The sequence below is a fragment of the Diadema setosum genome, chromosome 13, assembly GCF_964275005.1.
Source record: "Diadema setosum chromosome 13, eeDiaSeto1, whole genome shotgun sequence".
Lineage (NCBI taxonomy): Eukaryota > Metazoa > Echinodermata > Echinoidea > Diadematoida > Diadematidae > Diadema > Diadema setosum.
The window spans coordinates 28,492,916-28,512,307 of NC_092697.1; the positions used below are offsets into that span (position 1 = coordinate 28,492,916).

The 19,392-nt window shown below is 38.9% G+C and overlaps 1 protein-coding gene across 1 annotated transcript; it reads left to right on the forward strand.

Annotated features, from left to right (window-relative positions):
* Nucleotides 1–7,510: 7,510 nt before the first annotated feature.
* On the forward strand, nucleotides 7,511–15,227 carry LOC140236551 (anaphase-promoting complex subunit cdc20-like). Its single transcript, XM_072316475.1, has 8 exons — nucleotides 7,511–7,762; nucleotides 9,985–10,128; nucleotides 10,590–10,772; nucleotides 11,606–11,706; nucleotides 12,173–12,398; nucleotides 13,418–13,543; nucleotides 14,300–14,449; nucleotides 15,150–15,227. The coding sequence occupies exons 1-8, from the start codon at nucleotides 7,511–7,513 to the stop codon at nucleotides 15,225–15,227; spliced, it is 1,260 nt and encodes a 419-aa protein (XP_072172576.1).
* The last annotated feature ends 4,165 nt before the right edge of the window (nucleotides 15,228–19,392 follow it).

Consider the following 19,392-nt stretch of genomic DNA (forward strand, 5'->3'; position numbering starts at 1 on the left):
GCTTTTAATCACGGATTCTAAGAAAAATTCTTCTTTCTTTTTTACTTTCTTCTTTCAATAAAGTACAGGCCAACATGGGATGCATAAGTTTACTGCCATGGTGTGAGGTGTAGACATGTGCAGTGTACTTTTTAAAACATTTGCTGCAAGGGCACATTTTATGTACAGTGCAGCTTAAAACTGCTCCTGCCCTCTCACGGAGCTGAAGATGTTGCACCTCTTCCTTAATCATTAGAGGAGAGGTCCACTTGATAGTCTGGTTGGAAATAAGACAAGACTTTTTAATTTTCCTATCTTTATGACAAATGAAACCCCATCCCAACCATTATCATGATTACCTAACATGTTGCTTTGCAAAGAAGGCAAACACAAATATGGATGGTTGCTCCTTCAGAAGCATTCTTTGCCCCCAATTACTTAGTATTATTCATATTCCAATCTTACAAAACATGTATCTAAATATCTTCATGAATGATCTTAGTTAGCCTCCACTCACCACTTGGAAGTTGAATTCCACTGCGAGTACTAGACTCTAACCATTGCTAACCATTAGTAGTACTAGCTTTTTAGCTTTGGTAGCAGCCACCACCATGTCCGTCCATGTAAAACAAATAGAATTAAATTAATCTCTATCTAGTTTCTAACGTTAGATCTAAACTGTTAAGTTTAGGCCTAACAACTGTTAGTGCTAACTTGTTAGACCCTAGATCTTTTCAAGTTTTCTAGTAAAATTTACATCTAGAGTAAAATATCCCGTTTGCGGCAGTTTAAGCATTGTTAAGGGTTTTTCCAACTTGTAAACAAATCAGGCAAATTATTTTCAACCATTTCATATATCATAGACAAGATTATTAATTACCGCAACTGTTTTCATAAAAGAAATTTACCATTGACCAACGCAGTTTTCATGATTTACCAGGGCAAAACCCGGCACAATTTTCGCCGATAAGGGCGATATGCGACGTAGTATTTCTGCTTGCGGCACGATGTACAATCCCTATGCAATACGCGCGTGCTCCGCGATCTGTAGCTGAACGCCTTCACATGTCTCGCGAACATTGCGTAAGCACCAATTCCCATTGCGAAAGCACATGAAAATAGCGGGCGCACATGCATTGGCCGCAAACAAAATCGCAAATCTGGCGGTGTTGTCGATGTCTTTCTCGTGTTTTTCTCATTTTTTTTCGATGGTAACATCCACTTTCCGAAAAAAATGGCGGCCCACATCGGCTCGCGAAAGTTCTATTTTACGTGAGCATATGTTTTCAAAATCCATGAACATCGAGAAAACGACAAAAAATCCAGTTTCTTGGATCATTGTTTCTTAACTGTTAGTGTGTTATGTTAAGAAGTACCGAAAATTTCATTTTGGATGCGATATGTTGTCATTTAGGTGAGAAAATTTCACTTTCGTCAGAGATCGTGCCCATTTTAATGGTTGGTTTTTGTTGATTGCTAGTGTGTTATTATATGTGTAGTGTGCATACTCAGTGCAGTGCTGTGTTTAGCGGTATATTACCGTGTAATGCTGTACCTGCCGCGAACGGCTGCAAGGCCGCATACTGCCGTAGTTACTCTAGTCTATAATACCAAATACTGATCATGCTGATTGTGTTAGGCTCTTAGTTTACAATGTGATATTTATATGCCGTCCGGCTGCGTGCATTTAGGATCTACTAGGACTCTATCTAGCCTAGGCAAGCCCTTAATAGGCCTAACGTTACAGTCAATAAAGTCGAAAGAAATTTACTCGACTACAAACGCAGACATGTATACATGAAATACAGTATGTGGGACTGCATTGTGCTACAACTCGAGTAAATCATGTGATGACGCGTTTCAAATAAATGTTACCAACTAAGAACAAGCGTAGATTGTCGGAAGACACCGTTCATGGTTTTATTTCCTCACTGATCTGAGTACACCTACCTTAACTTCAACTCTTATATGCTTGTCCAACCTTGAGGCTAGAGCTCGAGCTGTTGAGATACGCAAAACTGATCTGTGGAGATTTCGCAGAATATTCGCCATGTTGACTGATGAATTTTACTGAAGTTCAATGACCCTGCTGATCCGATGCGATCGAGGGCATCATTATCGTAGTTTCTATCACAGACGCAGGAATCTATCTTTGTTATTCCAAATGCAACAAACTGTCGCGGTAACAAGCACACACGATATATTGTGTCATTAGAGCGTCGTATTTTCTCTTTTGAGAGGGTAAACAATACAATATTTGTGAAATTGTGTACAATTGAATTTGAAAATTATGAAAACTGGAAAGCAGACTAGCATGGACAGTGTTGGGAGTGGCGGGGGTGTGTCAGCTATTCAGTGCAAGTTTTGAGTTTTATCAGTTTTATCAAGGCATGTTCGCATGATGGGACATTTTGTTTACACTGGCTCCAAACTTTGGAATAATTTAGATGACAGTTTAAAGGGCTCGTATAATTTTGGTTGAGACCTAACCTCAGGTTTTTAACATTTTATGGGTGAAATAATGAGAAACCTTTTATGAAATATGAGAGAGCATGTAATTCCAAAATGAATTCAACGTTTATTTGATGAAAATAGGTTTTGAAATGGCTGAGATACCCAAAAGTGAGCAATACTAATAAAATGTTGGACACACCTTTTATTACGATCGCTTTTTTTTACTTTGTTTTTGGATGTCTTAGCCATTCCAAAACCGATTTTCATGAAATAAACTTTGAATTCCTCTTAGAATGGCATGCTCTGTACCATTTCATAAGTGGTTTCTTGGTATCTCGCAAAAAGTTAAAAGCCAAATCCTCAGCTCCACCAATACTGCACCATCCTTTTAAACGAATCTGTCACATTCCTTACATTCAAATAACAATTCAGAAGATATCTGCTTTCGAGATATAACGTTGGATAATCAAATTATTCGTGTGATATTAATTATGTTTTCATCTGTCCTGTCCTGAGTGGTATGTACTATCACAAAAACTTTCTATTACTCTTCTCTTCTTATCTCTTCTGTCATCTCTCTTTTCTTTTCTTTTTTTGGTTATTTTCTAATGTGAGGCATTATGATTTCTTAATTGTAGGATGTCATGTCTTTTGTGTAATATGTATAAATGCGTTTATCATACATGCGTATGTATGAAGGCCCTATGTATGTACTGTGTATGTATGTATAATTATGTATGTAGGCATGAATGTATGTGTGTGTACTATTGTGGTTTGATTTCGGTGCACACATGCACGGCTCAATCCCTATTGTGTCTGTAGCTTGTGACACTGTATAATTGGCAGTCTCTTATTTTTTTTTTAGTTTGTATTTGTTTTTTGTTTTGTTCTTTTGATTTGAAAATAGTTACTGCTACAATGATTTTTAACCAGTTATATATGAATTAATGTCGGATGATATTTAGTACATATCTAGTACAAATGACCCACGTCATATATCCCGCCAGTGGGCCACTTTTTCCCCATCCTAATATTCACTTTTCTGTCAACCTTCCAGAGTGTGCATGGCTATTTTCGGTAAATTATTAAATTGTATGTATACTTTGTTATACGAAGATGCTGTACGGTATCCCGTTTAACCCTGTCTTTGCTAATGAGTCAAATTTGCACAAATTTCACATTACAGTGGCGGATCCAGAGGGGGGCGCAACCGGCGCACGCCCCCCCTTTATTTTTCGTAAAAAACAAAAGAAATAAAAAGAAAAACAATGAAATGAAACCCGGAAGTGGCACCAGAAATATTAGTCACGCCCCCCCCTTTACAGAATTCCTGGATCCGCCCCTGCATTATATACAAATTAATGGACAAGTAGTTAATGTGACCTCACGGAGTAAGGTACAGAGATATTCCAGTCTTGTCATAGATTACTCTCGCCGACTCTGATGAGAAACAGTAAAATCCTGTGAGTATAACTGGGAAAATTTGATCATAATTGGATAAAGATTAGGGAAGATATATGAAACTATGAAGTTTAGTTAATTTCTGCAGAACGCTCCTCATATACAGTTGATATGAACATGCAAATGAGTGAGCTGATGATGTAATCACCTCACTATTTTTCATTGATCGTTTCCAAAAAGAAAAGAAAAATAATGAAAATTAATAATGATCAGTTAGGTATAATTTGACTTTGAGGCTGTGGTGTAATTGCGTCTGAATGAAAAAAATTTGTGAAACTTTCGTGACTTTGAAATGTCATAACTTCCTCATTTTCCATCCGATTTTATTAAATTTTCATTGTTGCACTGAGACAATTTCACTCATTATTTTCAAAGTATCTTTCATCTGTACCGGAATTTCCCTTCAAGGTCTGTTAGCATGATGATGACACTGCTTTCTCTTGAGAAGTCATTCTTGACATATCTTGACGTTTCTGGAGGGGATTGACTTTGGTCATTGTATATTTCATATGTTTTCGTCGGGGGGGGGGGGATTTGACTTCACTTAAAGAATGAATAAGCAAAACATACCAGATATTAATGTTAGAGTACCAAATTAATTTTCAGATTGCTCGCAATAAAAAGCGGCTTCAAACACTGAATATCAAAGGCACAAATGCACCTGTGGATGGAATCCTTTTGGCCATCAAAGTGCAAGGGCTGTTTGAACAACAAAAAAAAAAAAAAAAATAGTTATAAATCCAGCTCTTGAATCTCGATTTTATTTGAAAAGAAATTGTGCTCACTACAAAGGGTCGCTTCCATTGCAGGATGGATACAGTAGGAAGGAACTCTTCACTGGATAACTTGCTGAGAATGGATTATCAATCAACTGTTCATGTCTGTGTAACGCTGTATTGTGCATGAACGTCCCTATATAGGATGTGGTACACGAGAAGGATTGTAATTCGGTCTCGGTTGACCGACTGTTCATTAAGTCCCAGCGGATGCTACTTCACTGGAACTGACTTTTCCTGCGTTTCAGTGGATTTCGACAAGAAAATGGTAATGGGCTGTGGTTATTAAAGCAGTAAATTAAGTCGGTTTCATGCATGACGCATTTTTCTTACGAGCACGTGGTTTCATAATCTTCTAATTCATCTATAGATTACGTCGTTGTCCAGAGGACTGGGCTCTGAATGTGAGGTCAGTGAAAAAGTCCCGAATTCAATCCATTTATTGGCACGAATGAGCGTGAACAAGACGCTATCTGCACAATGTTCGTCTTTCCCACAGTGCGTGTGATGGGATCCGAGCTATATAGAAATTGAACGTTATTATTCTGTGAGAAAACCAAAGCACGGTTATTAACTCCATCATACACCAAAACAATCACAAAGTTTATCACTTAATTGGACAGAGAATATACATGAATAAAGTTTATGCAAGCCGCAGTGAGGCGAAAATCACGGAATGGTGCGATGTGTAAAGAAGATCCCAAACACCTAAATTTCAAAGTATGCAAGCAATATTTTGTCAAATTTCAACCACAGCAGCAGAAACAAGAATTGAATCATTTTTGCGTGTATGAATGAACACTGGAAATATTTGCCCCAAACTCCCCAGTGGTTTATTTCCATACCAGATGCAAGATTCCCCAAAGATTCTTTAGAGCAAAAATATACCATATTTTCGAAGGAAGATGTGTCTTAATGACGAATAATAATTACTCTTCGCCACTTCTATACTTAAAACAAAGAGCGGTACATCGGGGAGGTACATAAAGGTGGAGATAAGGGGATGCGCGGCTAAAAATTACGCAAAGATTGATGAATAATAAAAATAAAAATCACTCTACTGGACACGCCCGGACTCAAATCTGACATGTATTTATAAAACGAAGTATACTTGAAGATTATACCATATCAGTTTTATTTGGGGAAATTAATCGGAAGGGTGACAAACTCGGCTTTCCAGGAGGATATAGTCTCAAATACTTTCAAAGCTTACAGCTCTGTTTTGCATTTTACACACTTTGGACGGAGTTGACTTGTGTGGTTTTTTTTTTTTATCTGTTATCATAAGGGACATTTAATAAATAAACAAGCAAAATATACCCGACATTATAGTTTAAAATTAGAGTTTAAAATGAATTTTCAAAGTGCTCATTCTCAAAGATGGCTGCCTCAAACGCCAAGATCAAAGGTTCAAAATGAATGCACCCGTGGAATTCGTTTGTATTATACATCCCTTATACTGCATGAAAGCTGTAAGAATAATACAGCCAGTTGATGAACCTCCTTCTCTCGAACCTCCTTGAACTTACGGAGAATTCTTCTATATAGCAGACGTAGTTAAATGGTGCATTGTCATGTTGTGAGATTTTGACGCAACTCGTTCAGATCACGAAGACCTGTCCGACGTAGCTACAATTACTGTTCACGAAAAAAAACAGGAATGTGGGTCGTTGAACCTTTAAGAGATCAGACGAAACTGCAAGCCCATAGCATAAATCTTGACACTGAAGCAAAAGGTTCTACTGCAAATACTTTGTGTATAAATAGAATGCATTCATCAAGACCCCGATGTGGAAAGCCTCAGTATTAAACGTGTAACTGGGTTAGCTATACAACGAAACAAACATCGCTTGCCATCATAATTCGTCATTTTAACACGTTGTTACGCAACACTCGAACTTATCGTGTCACAATTAACATGAGTGTGAATTAGATTTTGAGCAAAAAACGTTCCAGTCCTTACGTAACTGACACAGATTTTACAAGGACCATTACTTTGAGGCGTAATCAACTATTTTACTTCGAAATGACTGTCATAGGAAAAGGAATGTGGTGACAAGGATTCTCATCACTCAGTCTTTCACACTCCTTTTTAAACATTTTTTTTTTTTTTTTTTTTTTTTTTACAGCAGTCTGTCGGTAAATCTGTCTTATCACTTCCCGCTCATTCTAGAAGTGATGTCTGGATGACCCAGACCTTGAAACTGCCTCAAACCTTGCCTTCTATTAGACCCGGCGACACAGCTTGCTGATGAACTGTCAGTGTTGGAATATCTACAATCGCTGAAACTAGCGGGCGTTATCAAGAGTGCAATATCTGGTCGTCTTTTGGTCTCAATATCTAAATATTAGGCCCCCTATTTCTTCGTCAGCGGTAAGTGATAAGTATCCTTTTGTTTCACTCACCTCTACCCGTCAAGATATCTAAGCTAATAGGCCTAGAGCCTCTTCATGGCGTCACGTGAATAAAAGTATATTTAGATTATACCTTGAAAAACTAAGGCATACATAGAACTAAGGACTATAGCTTCTTTATGTATTTTCTAAAATGATTAACTCGAAGGATGCCATAAACTAATGGCAGACGCACACTACGACAATCCTCGAATTGCTAAGTCAGTTGCAGGTGGTCTTTGGACACAGTTCGAGAAAGGACCTACGGCAATAGTACTATTTCGCTGTTCGAGATTGTTGTTTGTCCAACTTCTGTTATGCATTTACTTGCTTGTCAAAATAAAAACATACAATCATCCAGTACAAAGAAAAAATAAACGTTTAATCTTCAATAACTTTGCCATCTATGACCGCAGACGCAGTCCCATTTCTTACGACACCAGACTATGTCCAGTGCGATAACCGCAAACGTGCTGGTCCCATCAATTCTGGATCGTTTCATCCCCAACCGAGGGGCTCTGGATCTCGACCTTGCCGAGTTTCTGCTGTCACGGACACCCTCGAACCCGGCGAACCGACATCGACACGGGAGTACAGACCTGAGTGACCTATCCGACGACTCGTTCTCTTCGACGACGACGTCGAACAGTTGCTTGGACGCTCTGGACATATCTGGACATGGCAGCTTGAATGATTCCGTGAGAAGTAGTCGATGGTTCGATTGTTCGGTTTATAGGACTCAGTTCTTGCTTATTTTGAAATCATTTAATTTTCCGCAGGACAATATGAATTTCAATTACATGATGACTGACATGTACAAGGGGGCATCACAAACTTAAAATTAAAACATTTGGTATATCCCCGACGACAACAAAGGTCACAATCATGCTGTTATAATGATGTGGGATAGTCGAATAACATTGAGAATCCATACCTTGATCACTTAGATATAACGTTCTCTCGGGGTCATTCCACAAGACAGACAATCATGAGTCATACGACCAACGAGTTCGACAATGAAGAAAAAATAGGTCCATGAGTCATACAGCCCATGTGATCGACCCTATGCAAATAAGGCCCATGAGTTCCGACAGTAGGCAAACACGGCCCACAAGTCTGATACTAGGCGAACAAGGTCCATGGGTCCGACACTCGCCCACGAGATCATCATTACATCGCTGGGCTTAATGTGTCGGTCCCGTGGGCCGCTTTTTGCTTTGTGTCGAACCCGTGGGCCTTGTTTGCCTTAGTGTCGGACTCGTGGGTCTTAATTTGCCTAGTGTCGAGCTCATGGAGTGTATGACTCGTGGGTGTCGAACTCGTGACGTGCACCCGTTCTGTCATGGGGAAAATGTAACAAGGATGTTCCACGTGATCATGTTCATATGTATGAACCATGGTATTATATACACTAGCTGTTTTTGGTTTTTTTTTGTTTATTGAAGTGACATCTGAACTATGATGTTCGCATAACTAAATTAAGATGAAAGCAAATCACGTGGACGGGAAACAGACGGACGGGTGACGTAATAGTGACGTAGTAAGGGCTACTTTTTACTGACTTGCTAATGTCACCATCACCAGTGAAGACACACTGAAGAAGGTGCGGCACATTGGTATAGGCTTTTATGCTTGGGAACATTTCACAGTATATAAACAAGTGCAGTGAACCCCACTCCTAATCGTCATTCACGGGTTCGTATGGGATGGAAGCTTGAAAGTTACGTGTTGCATCCAAAAATGACAAGATCGAAAATGAAATATGAGAGAACAAGAGGCAGTGATTCCAGTATTTCCAATTATCCATAAACAGAAGTATTTTCAGGGAGTAATGGGGGGGGGGGGTCGATGGAAGGAGAACCTAGGAGTATAGAAGCCCCATTTCAGTACTGACATACGTATATGGTGTGTGGCTAACTGATAGAAACTAACTTCTTAAATGACATGTTTACTCAAATGCATATGTGGATTGAGCGAGTGCAGCAATATTAGTAGAACACATCAGTGAAAGTTTATGGAAATCTGGCAATCCGTTCAAATGTTATAAATTTTCAGAGTTTCTTTGCTACTACAATTTGTGCCGTCACAATGTACAACGATATAAAGAAAACAGGAGATTTCCACAAAATTTCATTTTCTTTTTTTTTTATGAAGAGTACACATTTCCATGACATGTTACTGATACATGTTAAAGATAACATTGTTGCCCCTGCCTTCTGAAAGAGGTACGTCAAGGGCTCTTTCGTTTTACTAGAAATATGAAAAATTTCTTTATATTTTTATATTCTTTTTATACTTCATATTTTTACATATATTTGGATGACCGTGTGCTTTAAATCTCACTTCAGAGTTCGTCCGGTGACGTCTTTAGTAATCGGGTCGCATCTCTTCTATTCAGCAATTACGAGGGAGAAAACGAGAAGATTTTGCCCTTTTGTCCCCGATTGAGAAGCAAAGGTAAGATCCAACACTGGTCCAAAATGTCTCGAAATCATCGTGGTTATGACTATAGACATAGTCTACACTATACGCTGAGTCAAGTTCACGTTCCAATTATGCTTATCAAGAGAAACATGAAGCAAACTGTTTTGCAAACAGGAAGTGAGTGTAAAATTGCACAATAGTTTGGTGACATAATGTTCCATATGTAAACAAAAGGGAGAAGTTACAAGTTGTTTGTTTTTTCTATGCTTTCCTAAAACATGTTAATGTCCTACTGTATGGCCTGTATGGGCATAATAATATCATCATCCCATCTGAGAAAGTTACGTTCGTGACAACTTTCCGATTTTGCTCTTCCTCTCACCAGTCGGCCATCTTCACAATCCACTGAAAGTATCTATAAGCTTCATTTCAAGCATTGCTCGTATTTTTCCTCCTCGTCCTCTTCCTCCCAATCCTCCTCCTCCTCCTCCCCCAGAGCCCAAGGACACTGAACCTCCTCTCGGAGTCTTCAATCCAGATGCTGAGTCTAGCCAAGGGAGTCCCCGACCGCTCGGCAGGCGAGTGCTCAGGGCTGTACCAGAAAAGATTTATGATGTGCCGGGCATCGAGAAAAGCGCAGGTGGAGACATCATACCTATCACATTGCACTTTCAAGAAAAATGAATATGAACCTCGGTGCGCAGAAGCACTTCCTGGCAAGGACCGTGTTATTCCTGTAGATTCAGTTGTTACTTTTGTTTCGTGTGACGCGAATTGATTTGAAAATTAAACGTATCAGTTCGTCACTTGTAAACTTTCATTGACTCTTTCGCACAGTTCTATCATGTAGACCTATCTTTGCGCACAAGCCTGGATGAGATAAAGGCGTTTTTGCTTGAATTCTGATATGAATAGAAAATACATTCCTGCCTTTAGACGTTCAACATACCTTTATGACTATTTACATTGTTGCCTAATAACAAAATCATATAATAGATAATGGCCCTTTTCCTAGATACGTCGGAATGACCAATTGATAAAAAAAAAAAAAATTTCTCGCTCCCCATTTCATCAGTGCATAACATGATCGACGTCCATCAGCGAGGCGAGCTCGTCTTCGCCTTCAAGCAGGTCGTATACACGTGGCACCCTCCCTCGACGGACATCCAGGTCGTGTACGAACCGGAGAGGCGCTCCGATTTCGTCCAAATCAACTGCGTGGGGTGGCACGATGACGCCACTCTGGTTGCGACAGCGGCTCTGGAGCATCTTAAGCCAGTCGTCGTGAGTTTGCCAACCGTGCTTTTGACTAACTGCCAGTGACTAATGCCCAATGACTAATGACCGAATTGTTGTCGTCCATACCTCTTCCCCGTTCATCACACATTACAGTTGATTCTCCTCCTTGGTCCTTGCTCCCTCTGCATTTTCAAACTCCTCATTTTCACCTTTTTCTTCGTCATAGGCGCTGTTGGAATCTCCTCTCCTTATAGATCTGATGATCGTCATTCATTTTGTTCCCAGTCGCTTCCTGTTTTTGTTTGTTTTGTTTTGTTTTGTTATTCTGCTCTTTCTTCATGAGTACAGCAGAGCCTTGTTATTTCTCGATGTTATCGTCACTTACATTATCATAACCTTAGGCCTATTACTCAATGTCGTAACCAGTGAAACTGCCACTCTCTCTCTTCTTCGTTACATAATACAACTAAAGAGTTTGTTTGCAAAAACCGATAAGTCCATATTTGCCAAATGGAGATATTTGCAATTAAAGGTCAAGAAAAATAAAGAGAATAATAAGCAATTTTTTGCTTCTTTTGACCATAACTTCAAAAATGTACCTTTATATGTAGTGACCAATATATCAATTAAAAGGTATTATTTTGTACCTTATGACAGAGACCGTACTTCAAAATCTTCAAAAATGGACTTATCGGTTTTTGCAAACAAACTCTTCAACTGTACGACAAGTGGTCTGTTAGGAGATCATCGCGCAACCCTGGATCAACTTTTTAATGTAAAAAGCAAGCAAGCAAGCAAACAAACAAACACAATTTTAAAATGCCAAAAAACAAAAATACTATGACTTTTTTTTTAATTATTATTCATTTGTTCCATAGACTCTCAGCAATCCCGACTCCATCATCCGCACGCATTACGACATGGTCCCACTCGAATCGTCAGCATACTCACTGCAGTGGAACAGGAGTGGCCTGATGTGGTGAGTTTGGACTTTTCAAGCGCCATCACCTCCCGACTGTGTTGCATGCGGAGTAAAAATGTGTGGATTTGAATTCTGCAACCCCCCCCCCCCACCCCAAGGAAAAAAAAATTGGACGGCCACAACGTGTTCTCTTCTATACTTCTGAAAATCATGAAGATCTTTTCTACGATCAATATTGTAGATTGTAATAATTGCAGGCTCTATGGCAACATCAATGCAGCAACAGATCAAATGTGAGTCTTTGAGGTATTACCAAGTAACTGCAATTGTAGCAGCTTCCCATCGTTGCAAACCCCTTTATGAACCAAATGGGCCCCTGGTTTACATGGCATTAAACCACAAGTCTGAAGTGAGTTTCTGTTTCGATGAATGTAGGACACGCATTTCATTAATTTCAGTTACCTGCAAATATAAATACGCAAAAATGCCGGCATATCTGCGTCTTCATCGCTTGACATTTCAGTGGATGCAGGGACGGTGGCGTGTACCACTACGATACTCGCATCCGGTCCCACAAGCCAGGGTTCACGTTCAAGCGACACGACACTGCCGTGCTCACATGCCACTACGACAAGGACGTCGATCTCCTGGCTACCGGAGACTCATCCGGCCATCTGATGATATGGGAGCGGCGGCAGCCCAGGGAGCCGCTGCATGAGTTTCTGAACGCCCACGCTGGCCCCATTACGGTAAATCAAAAATTGCATAGCTGCTCCAGTTTCCGGCCAAGTTGTACCATATGCCACACGTTTGATATGGAAGTACTAGTAGCTGATGCACATGCCCCCTTTGACCCTATATAAGAGCATGCATATACAGCTCTAGGGTAGTATCAAGGAGGTACTTGTGCCGGGTGCTGTTCGTTATTCCGAAGGTTCGTTATTTCGAAGGTTCGTTATTCCGAAGGTTCGTTAATCCAAAACACACAAATTCCCTATACATAGAGGTTCGTTAATCCGAAAATGTAAAAGGGTTCATTAATCCGAACATTTGTAGCGTTATTCCGAAGGTTCGTTATTCCGAAGGTTCGTTAATCCGAAAATGAAATAGGGTTTGCTATTCCAAAGGCTCGTTTATCCGAAAATGAAATAGGGTTCGTTATTCCGAAGGTACGTTAATCCGAAAATGAAATAGGGTCCGTTGTTCCGAAGGTTCGTTGATCCGAAATGAAATAGGGTCCGTGACGAACCTTCGGAATAACGAGCTTTGTGTCATTTTCGGATTAACGAACCTTCGGAATAACGAACGTTATTTCATTTTCGGATTAATGAATCTTCGGAATAACGAACTGTAACCACTTGCAAGTGCCTAGTACATGTAGTACCTCCTTTGGTAGTATACAGTCATACCTACATTTGCTAGTGAATTGCAGTGGGTTACGAGGGCCACAGTTTTTGCATTTCTGCCAATTTTCTTCGATTTGATAGGGCATCCTCTCTTTCGAAAATTTCTATATGTAAAAAATTATCACGAGCACCGACACATTCAAAAGGCATATTTTGTAGCCATATTACGAGTGCGAGGATTTTCCCCCATTTTCACTCATTCAGCACGTAGACAATAAACAAAGTAGGGAAAGGCCTATCCATCATCGTTGGAAAGTGAGCTGCTGCAGGTGAACTCACTTTATCTCTTATTTTATCTGAGCATATATCTTAAAACATGCGTCATAAAAATGATTCAGTCGTGAAGCTGTATTCTCCGACAGGCAATGTCATGGTGTCCATGGCAACCGGGTCTCTTGGCAACAGGCAACGTGAAGAAGGAACCCACTCTGAAATTCTGGAACCTGATCACCGGGCTGAAGAGTAAGGAGCGACGTGTTGAAAATGAGGTTCGGAAACGGTTTTGGCGTACACTGTATATCATTCACTACCATTGTTATTAACTCGTTCATAATTATGGACAGACGAAAGTCACGTGACGAGAGTAACTCGATGAGAGTCACATGTTGAGGGTCACATGGAGAGTCACATGATAACTATAGAAGTATACAGGACGCAGGTGATCTTGCAGCCTGTCGTCATAATCCTTAATCAACACTAATCATAACTGATGTAACTTGGTTTGCAAATTTCTTGTTCATATTCTGTGGGCATGCACTATCCGCGCTGAAGAGCGATGAAAACAAAAATTAGCCACGGTCACACTGGCAAAAGATTGAGAAGTTTAAGATCGCTATCTTAACCTTCGCGATCTCTTGCCAGTGTGACCGCGGCTATAGACACAGAATTGTGAAAAGTCGTAAATTGGCCGTGATATAGTATCGCAAGTGAAATACTGTAGCCGTGATTTTATAATGAGACTAAGCACATTCAAACTAACGATTAGACAAACAGCTAGTCATGATAGTAAGTTTCCAACTTCTCTCATTAATTTCGCTTTGTGCAGGAGGTTTGACCAACCACATGCCAGCCGTTGTATACGTATAAGACATTATGTGCTACCAATACAATGGGAATATGTGAACATATACTATTACCTTGACACAGCTCTTTGGCAAACCAGTGCCTTTTATAAGGAATCAAAGTTTCATTCTCCGTCGCTGATTTTTTTTTTCTTCCTTTCGTCTCACTCTTACCGAACCAAGATCACGTCCTTGCAGTGGTTCGAAGCCGAGCACGAGCTGATCTCAGGCCACGCCTCGACCACGGACAACATCCTCTTCTGGAAGTACCCGTCGCTGCGACCGAGCCGGGCTCTACGATTTCACTCGGATAGCGTTATGAACTTGGCGCTCGTGAGAGCGACGTCACAATTAGGTAATAATAAATTTTTGGCGTCATTCCTTCCTTTTCACACAGATTGACCCGGAAGGGGAACGCAAGGCATGCATACGAATGTTGAGCTTCAACAATCTTAATTTCATCCATCTTCTCATAATGTGGACCAGTCAATACTATTGCTTTTGATTTAGATTTTGCAAGGTCGGAAAGTACTGATCTGATTTCTGACATGCAGTTGCCGTCGTTACTTACGTTGATTGACTGTATGTATTACATCGTTCCCATGTGCAACAGCATGGTCGGCTTGAATGCCTTGTCCATAAACACTTTAAATATTTACGGGTAAAAAGCGGATCGAGATAATACTATAGTAAATCTGACGCATAATTCATTTAAATCATACATTATTAAACAAATATGTTTCGAATGAAATTAATGCACACATGTACAGAAATTAATGTTATGAACGTTTACGTCATATTATCTATATCTTTAATGTGTGTTTGGTTCATCCCATCACGCCATAATTATTTTGCTTATGTTGATTATTTCTTTACCTGTTTTCCCTGTCTTTGGGAACCGTTGAATAATGTCACTCTCTCTCTCACACACACGCTTTTAACACTTTTAACTTTCCGGTAAAGAAATCCATCAAAAACGCTTGCTTACTTTTTCTTGGCACTGTCCAAACCTGCCTTTTTTTTTTTAATCCAGTCTCGGTTTCTTACGACAACTCACTCTGTCTTTGGAATCTTGATACCACGGGTGAACCGCGACGAGGAAATTCCATGATGTCACGATTAAGAGGTAGGCGGTTGCCGTCGCATTATTGCAAAAGAATAATTAGTTCGCCCTTTTCGCTGGGGAATCTTCGATGAGAGTGTATACTCCAATCGAGTATTGTGGTTGCAAAAGGAGGATACCGCGAAAATATCGCGGGCACGTCAAAGGCAAGTCTTTGCATGTATATTTTCAACAGTATAGGTCCTACACAGACTGGTGCACCGGATCGAATGGATCACTGAGGCTTGGATGTAAAGTATTTAATAGCAATCTGGTTGGCTAAATTGATCAGAAAGTTTAAAAAACACTCTAACAATGAAGTCGCATTAATTCTTTAGCTCATTTTATAACAAATTGGTATTGTAGGGCATATAACAGTATTGCAGGACATAGGAGGTCAGATGAGTTCTTTCAAGGCATTGGCATTGGACAAGAACAAATCTCGGGTAAGAAATTTGATCTGTCCTATATGCAGTGACGAATGGGAGGTAGGGCCTACCTGTGGAAATGTATAGACACTAAAAAGTGAATAGGAGAAACTTGTTATTCAAAATGTGAACACTTGAAGAGAAAATGAATTGGAGATTGCGAAAGTTGTATGCTAATGATGGTGATGATGATGATGATGAGGAGGAGGAGGATGATTATCTGAATTTAATGAAATACACATCGATCTCGGACGTCCATGCAAAATTCTCTTTAAATAATATTGAATGAATATTTGAAGTTAAGGAGTAAGTTCTATCAGATCATGTAGTAATGACTGATGTTAATTTAGAGATAACAGCGCAGTCACTGAATATTTGATGCAAACTTCTGTAAATTCTCTCTTTTATCAGTGTCATTTCCAGTTTCTCTACACCATTTTACATTCACGTAAATTAGGTATTCTTGATAACTTGATCTGCAGCGATTGGCCAAGGCAAGCCGCTGTATATACATACAGGCCCGAATTCACGATGGTGGTACAAATGAAACCATGGTTTAAACCATGGACAGAAACCATGGAGCGCCAAGTGTCGCATGGAATATTTCGTTACGAAATCAGAAATTTCGTCGATGAAATTATTATTTTGTAACGAAATGACAACATTTTGTAACTAAATGAACATTTCGTCCACGAAATGATAATTTCGTTAACGAAACGGTCATTTTGTCAACGAAATGACCAATTTCGTAACGAAATATTTCGTGCGACACTTGGCGCTCCATGGTTTTTGTCCATGGTTTAAACCATGGTTTCATTTGCACCACCTTCGTGAATTCGGGCCACATAAAATCTGCTCGCTGTCGTAGTTGAAACAGTGTACATAGTACCAAGAAACAATCAACAAGGATATACAGTATTGAAATATGAAAGAGGAAAGTACAAACAATCATGTCAAGTTCATTTACCAAAATTACTTTTCCTTACAAATATTCAGTAATGCGTTATATTGTTATAAAGAGAGTGAGATTTTTAGATACAACTGACATTGGCAGATTTTATCGATATGTAAAATATGTGGCAAATCGACTTGCAAAAAAGCGAAGCCTGTGTATTTGGGAAGTTCCCAAGCCAATGAAGTTTGAAATGGTGTATGTGTGAACAAGATTATGTGTCACGAAATCTCTATATTACCAATGACATTATAATGGACGTTATTCAAAATAGTACAGTGGTTTATTTAATGTTGATCACAAACATTCAAAATTCATTTAAAAGTAGTATTAGTTGAATAAGATGACTTATTCTATCGGTTTCCCTTACCTTTTTTTTCCTACCTTTTATTTCTCGTTTATGTTTGTTTTTGTTTAGTTTTTCTATTTCCTTTTTCGTCTGCGGCAAAGCTTGCTGGCAATAAGTATCGCATTTTCTTTTTCTTCACTTGTAATTAATGTGACTTAAACGATGTGTGTATATTCTGTTCGAAAACGATGAATTCAATTCACGGCATAAAATGCTTTCAAAAGTAAGTTCAATGTTGGTTGAAGTGTAATCGAGGAAATAAAGAGAGCTATAGATCGTACACAGTTGCTGTGTAAATGAGTGATTTGTGATTTCAGCAGTGATATCTGGTTGTTGTTTTTTTTTTCTGGTGTGAAATGACTTTGAGTTAATACGTTTAATCTACATGTAGTAATGTTCCATCATCGCTGAAATCTTCAATATATCTATATACACAGTGTGATGACAGCCTTGCTGCCCAACAACAACAACTAAAAATGATTTGGAAATAATCTGACATCTCCATTTTGTGACATGTTGCCTAACAGTAAGTTGTAAACGTGGTAAAGACATGCCGTTTTTTGTTCAGAAATTAACGATTTTTCATTCAAGTTTCAAAAGCCAGAACTAATAAAGAGGTAGCGTAGTTAGATCTAATATGTACAGACGAAGAATGTGATACAATTTCTTCGAGGCAAAATGAAAAAAAAAAAGAGGTTCTGATGGATATTGGAGTGGCTATAGAACTATGTATATATATATATATATATATATATATATATATATATATATATATATATATATACATACATATATATATATATATATATATATATATATATATATATATATATATATGAAGAGTTTGTTCGCAAAAACCGATAAGTCCATTTTTGAAGATTTTGAAGTACGGTCTCTGTCATAAAGTACAAAATAATACCTTTTAAATGATATATTGGTCACTACATATAAAGGTACATTTTTGAAGTTATGGTCAAAAGAAGCACAAATTTTCTTATTATTCTCTTTATTTTTCTTGACCTTTAATCGCAAATATTTCCATTTGGCAAATATGGACTTATCGGTTCCTCTACTTCCTCTGTATGAAATCACAATGCGGACCCGGTAAAGGCATGTTGATTACAAGAAGCAATGAAGTTGTTCACATCGAATCAATGTAACAAATCACAGCGTCAAGTTACTGGACATAGATAACATTGATAAGGTGTTGTTGTGTAAGCAGATTACAGTGACGACAATGTATCAAAGCATGCATCATAATTGCATCTTATCTGATGTCATACAGTGCACTAGAAGAAGTGACCGGGATATCAAGAGTATAATTATAAATTAATCGTTGTTTTATTCATTCGGTTTCAAACTAAGTCTCGTAAAGGAATTCACGCTGAAGTGTTGAGTGCCGAAGAATATTACTGATCTCATTTAGATCAATGGATACAACCTTCATCTACACTATCCGGTAATACATGCCATGTTCACACTTTACAACAGGATCGTGATAATTTCCAACATACCAGTATCGAATCCACCGACTTAGCGGTGTGTGTGTGTGTGTGTGTGTGTGTGTGTGTCTGTGGGTGTGTTTGTTTTGGTTTGTTTTGTTCTGTTACTTTGGTACTTTTATTCTTTTTATGGGGGTTGTTGGGGAAGTCCATGTGCTTATAAATGGCTGCTGTTTCTGGATTTTTATTTGTGCTGCTGATGAAGAAAATTGTGGGTGAAAATCCCCCTGTCAACAGAAATGAGTTGTGTGTGGGGGAGGGGGGGGGGGGGGGTATTTGCCATCTCCAGGAGCTACGCCATCAGTGGAATCTGTGTTAATTAAACGTGCGCTTTTTCTGTAGTACTTTTCTGATAAAGACCCAGAAAAAAATAACAAAAAATCCACCATTGTCATTGTCATGGCTAATGAATACTGTGCTATACTATACTTGGAATAGAAATCTCTCAAGTCTTTGCAATGTCATGGATTTACCACTAACTTTAAGTCTGAAAGAGTAAATTTGATATTATACAAGGCAGAATCGAAGCGAATGTATACCTAAATTCTAATATTTGAGGTGTGTACCATTTTGTGAAACAATTCTTGCAGGATCCATCACGAGGGGCTATCAGAACAGAGTACTAATGATAATGATTATGATAATGATAATCCTAATAATATCAATAATTAAATAACAACAACAATGATAACAAAAATAACAACCAATATGGTCTTATCTGCAAATGGTATAGCCTCTCTGTGTTAGCACTGCTCTCCAAGAGGGCTCTGCCATGAGAAAGTATCCTAGCACTGTCAGGTACCAATCAGTTTACACCTGGATTAGGTAGAGACATCGTGGGTTTAAACATCTAGTCCAAGGACGTAAGCACTTGGGGGGACTCGAACTCGCAAGCCTCATTTTAGAGTCAAGAGTCTATGATTCGCTAGACCACAGTGCCCCT